The 4,516-nt window shown below is 61.3% G+C and overlaps 1 protein-coding gene across 1 annotated transcript in view; it reads right to left on the reverse strand.

The window, feature by feature from the left end:
* Nucleotides 1-3,247: 3,247 nt before the first annotated feature.
* The window catches only part of LOC109294917 (zinc finger protein 551-like), a 1,715-nt gene continuing 446 nt past the window's right edge, over nucleotides 3,248-4,516 (reverse strand). Inside the window, exon 2 of the mRNA XM_019513503.1 lies at nucleotides 3,248-4,029. Within this exon, the coding sequence (XP_019369048.1) occupies nucleotides 3,305-4,012 (708 nt within the window). The 5' untranslated portion in view covers nucleotides 4,013-4,029 and the 3' untranslated portion in view covers nucleotides 3,248-3,304. The remainder of the gene's footprint in view (nucleotides 4,030-4,516) is intronic.

The raw sequence follows: 4,516 nt of genomic DNA on the forward strand, positions 1-4,516 counted from the left end.
TCTCTCTGGACTCGTCTCAGTCCCTTCCTTGGTGGTTACAGCACCTGATGCTCCCGGGGCCGTTGGTCTCAAGCACGTTGGTTTTAGGGGCCAGCTATGGAGAGTAAGGGGGAAAAACAGAGGTGACCTCGGAGGCCGATGCCTGCTGCCGGATCATCATGGAGATGCCCCATCCAAGGGCAGGGGTTTCCTTGATCTCCCTGTACCCCATGAAGGCTGGGGAGGGGGCCATGGGGTGCCCTTCCCACTTTGCCCGACATGGCCCACATCCACCACGAACCCTTTCAGGGTGCCCAAAACCTTTGCCTATCCCGCTCCACAGCTGGAGCAGGGATCCAGCTGTGTTCATGGTGCATCGGCAGTGCTGTGGCGCCTGCTGTGTTGAGCATGGCTGTCCTAATAAAGTGACCTTTTCAAGGGTTCCTTCGCCTCCTTGGCTCTTTGTCCGGGGGGGGGGGTTGATGCATGGGGCAGGGTTAGCAGGGGGCCAGGCCCATTGTTCCCCTGCCTTTAAAAACCAAAGCCAGGGTCCACTCCTGCAGGCATCTCGCCTTCAGCAGCTCTGGGAGCCCCCGAGTTTGCAGAAGGCTCACACGGAGTGGGCGGGCGGGGGGTGGCAGCTGGGCTGCCCTGACCTCACCGGGGTTCACAGCAGAGCCCGGTCTGAGCTGAGGAGCCGGGAATCCCGGAAGGAGCCAACCGAGCTCCTTGCCCCAAGTCCAGTGGAGCACCCGGCTCTCGCTTCCCCATCCCGCTGTCTGCGCCCCCCCCTACACCATGTCACGCAGTGGAGAAATCCCCCCCAGCTTCCCCACCGCAGGTCCCTGGGGAACTTCCTAGGGAACTTCCCCATCAGGGCACAGGGTGCAGGGCTGCTGTCAGCTGTGGGGGTGGGAATTAAGGATGAAGCAGAGAGATGAAGGGGAGATACCGGCCTTAGGGCCTAGTTGAGCTTGTAAGTTCCCAGCCAGGCTGGGGGAAGCTGTACAGGCCTTGAGGGCCCAGCCACCGGGCAGGAGGGGTTCGTGTTGGCCCAGCCTGGCCTCTGTGACTCGCTGACTCCCTCCTCGGGCAGCCGAGCCTCTGCTAAGACAGCCGGTGGCTGTCAAGACCAGCGCAGCCTGGTCTGCAGTGGGGCTCCTGCCCTGGCAGTGTGGCTCTGGGGGAGGCAGCAACCTGCCCATTGAGGCCCTGTCCACATAGCTTTCCCAGATGTGCAGGGACCTCTCTACCCAGCCTCTGGAGAGGCAAAGCGTAGGCCCTAGCTTGCCAAGACTCCTCTGAGAGCTTCCCCGGCCATTTGCTCCGTAACTGAGCAGCGCTGGATCATGGGGCTTCTTCCACTCGGAGGACAGCTGCCTGGGGCAGGCTCGCACCCTACCCCCAGCTCTGCCAGGACAAGGGACTTCAGCCCAGGGGATCCATCCGGGCACTTTCACAGGCGGCAAGTGCCCTGAAGCCAATGCAGAGATGCTCTGGCTTGTTCCAGCTGCGCTGCTGTGGCAGAGGCAGAGCTGAGAGTCCCAGGGCGGATAAGCTCAGTTGGGCATAGCAACTGTTTAGAGGGGAAATCCTTTCCCTACCCCCATGTATCCTTCTGCAAAGCCGGAGTCCTGTGGTGCCCAGCCAGGGCCAGGGCAGGGTGCCGTTTCCTGTGGGATGAGATGCTGCAGCTATTATTGGAGGCCCACGATGGGGCCACGGCTGCATCTGTACAAGTAGCTGCACCCTCTGGGGTAACAGAGTAAGCCCTTGTTGTGTCCCCCCCAACTGCTTGGGTTTGGGCAGGGAACTTCTTGCCCTGTGTTACCTGCTGTTGGTTAATCCCTGCCCCACACTCCATCACCCCCACTCCAGCTCCAGGTGCAATAAGGGGCTTGGGGCCAACTTTGTAAAAGGAGTTAAAAGTCAGACATGGGAAGTGTTCATGAGACTCGGTCTTGCCAGTGCCCATCTCCCCCTGGAAGCTGCATGTCAGCGAACGAGGCAAAAGCCCTTCACTTGTGTTGTAGCGTTGGTGCTGCAATAGTTCCCTCTGGCCAGAGTCCATGCCCCGGACAAGGAGGGAGAACGTAGGGTTGTAAAGACGGGGATTCTCCTTCTCCATCATGGGCACAGAGCAAAGGACCCTGCTCCCAGCCCCTCTCTCCTGCTGTGGCTGGAGGTCAGACGTGCCTCCCTCTCCTCCGCATGTGGCAAGTCAGGGGAGCATAACTGAGCTCATGGAGCAAGAGCCTCCAAGCACCCAGTGCTGGATGCCAGTGAGCTGAACCCAGAGGAGGTGGCAGGGCTGTGACTGGAGCGACCTGAAGACAGAGCTCACCAAGTGGGACAGCCGCAGCCATCAAAGCCACAGGCCTCCTGCAACCAGCAGCTTTAACGCCAGCCTGGATCTCGAGTACGTGGAACAGTGAGGGCACACGGGAGCACGTACTCAGCCCTGGAAGTACAGGCATAGGTGAACTGGGTAACTGCCCAGGCCCAGACAAAAAGGGGGCCCGAAAATGGTCTTTTTTTTATTATCATCATCATCATTATTTCTAGCAAAAGGGGGGCCCAAAACTAGAAGTTTGCCCGGGGCCACCAGGAACCTAGCTACAGTGCTGCACATACTCAGCACAAGGAACCCTGGCATCGGCTCCCCTGCCCCTTGCCCAGGAGCTCAGATGTTCACACTGTGAAGCTGGGACAGGGATGTTGGCATGGTCAGAGAGGAGATGTCTGAAGAGAAAAAGCAACTGCTTGTTGCAGCCAGCTTGGATACGAAGCACCCACGTCTCCTGCTCAGCCGGCAGGTGGCGTTGCTGTCCAAGCAGCGAGGCACAGCGGAACTACAGGTCGTAGTCTGGAGCGGTAACCAGCTCCTGTGCCACTGCCACAGGCTGGTCTGCAGGCTCCCACTTGATGGGACTAAGATCTCAGCAAGAGGCAGCTCTTCAAACCCCTCTCTGCCCCTCGAGTACTCAAAGCTCTGTCCTTTCTTATAGCTGGGCTGGGTCACATCATCTTCCCAGCCTTTCATCCAGCCACCACCAGGAGCCACTGCAGGACTCCAGTCCGGTGCTGGCCTCCAGCAGGAGAGTCCAGCAATCAGATCAGCCTGCGTGCAGCTACATATGAGTCGGGCTTCGAGGAGAACGAGATCCCAGAGCATGGGGTACTAATGACTGGAAGCCACGGCACTAGAGCACCCACACCCAGCAAGGCCCCCATCACCCAGCCACGTGAAGAAGACGCACACAGGACCTGACCCTCCAAAATCCCCACTGCCCTTGAGTTGTCCTGGGAGCTGCGGCGGCCCCTGCTAGCCGTGGACCTTGCGCTGGTGCTTCAGCAGATTGGACTTGTGGTTGAAGGCCTGGGCGCAGTCCTGGCAGCGGAACTGGCGCCGGTTCTGGTGCATCCTCTTGTGCTGCAGGAAGGTGGAGAAGTGGGTGAAGCGCTTGGAGCAAGCATCGCAGCGGAATGGCTTCTCCCCCGAGTGGATGCGCTGGTGCTCCTTCACCGACGCCTCCCACTTGAAGCGCTTGCCGCAGTGCAGGCAGGGGAAGGGCTTCTCCTCCGTGTGGATGCGCAGGTGCTTGATGAGACATGAGGTGCGCTTGAAGTGCTTGCCGCACGTCTCGCAGGTGAAGGGCGCCTCGGCAGAGTGCACCTTGCCGTGCTTCACCAGGTCGCCGGGCAGCTTGAACCGCTTGCCGCAGGCCCGGCAGCGGTGGGGCCGCCGGTCCGAGTGCACCAGGCGGTGCTTGATGAGGTCGGCGCAGCGGGTAAAGCGCTTACGGCAGACCTGGCACTGGAAGGGCCGCTCGCCTGTGTGGATGCGCTGGTGCTCCTGGAAGCTGGACAGGTGCTTAATGTCCTTCTGGCACTCGTTGCAGTGGTACCCTGGCACGTCCCCTCCGTCGGCCGCTGCCGGCATCGCTGCTGCCACCCGCTGGAACAGGAGCCGGGCCGAGCGGCGCGGCTCCTGCCACCCCGGGGAGGGTGGGGGGCTGCCACGGGCTGCCATGGGGTGGGACGCCCCACCTGGAGGGGGAGAGAGCTGCAAGGGGTGAGGGGAGCACTGACAGGCCATCACCCACAAGAGACCTCCTGCAGCTGGAGCTGCAGCCCCTGGAGCAGATCCATGGGGCTGGGGGGTGGGAAATGTACCTGCCCCTACCCCTTCCTTCACCCCCCTACACCTGGTTCTGGCCCCTGGGGCAGATCTGCAGAACTGTGGGGCAAATGTACCCACTCCTGTCCCTGCCCCCCACCCCATGCACTGGTCCCTGGGGCAGATCTCCCAAATATACCTGCCCCTTCCCTCCCCCTACCCCATGGGCCTGAACCCTGGGGCAGATCTGAGGGACAAATGTACCTGTCCATGCCCCTTCCTTTCCCCCACCCAAATCCCCACCCCCACCCCATGCCCTGGCCCCTGGGGCAGATCTGGGGGGCAAATGCACCTACCCCTGCCCCAGGGGCAGATCTACGGGGCTGGGAGGCAAATTCCCCCCCCGGACAGATCTGG

This window comes from Gavialis gangeticus, unplaced genomic scaffold, assembly GCF_001723915.1.
Source record: "Gavialis gangeticus isolate Ggan-Ray unplaced genomic scaffold, GavGan_comp1, whole genome shotgun sequence".
In the NCBI taxonomy this organism is placed as follows: Eukaryota; Metazoa; Chordata; order Crocodylia; family Gavialidae; genus Gavialis; species Gavialis gangeticus.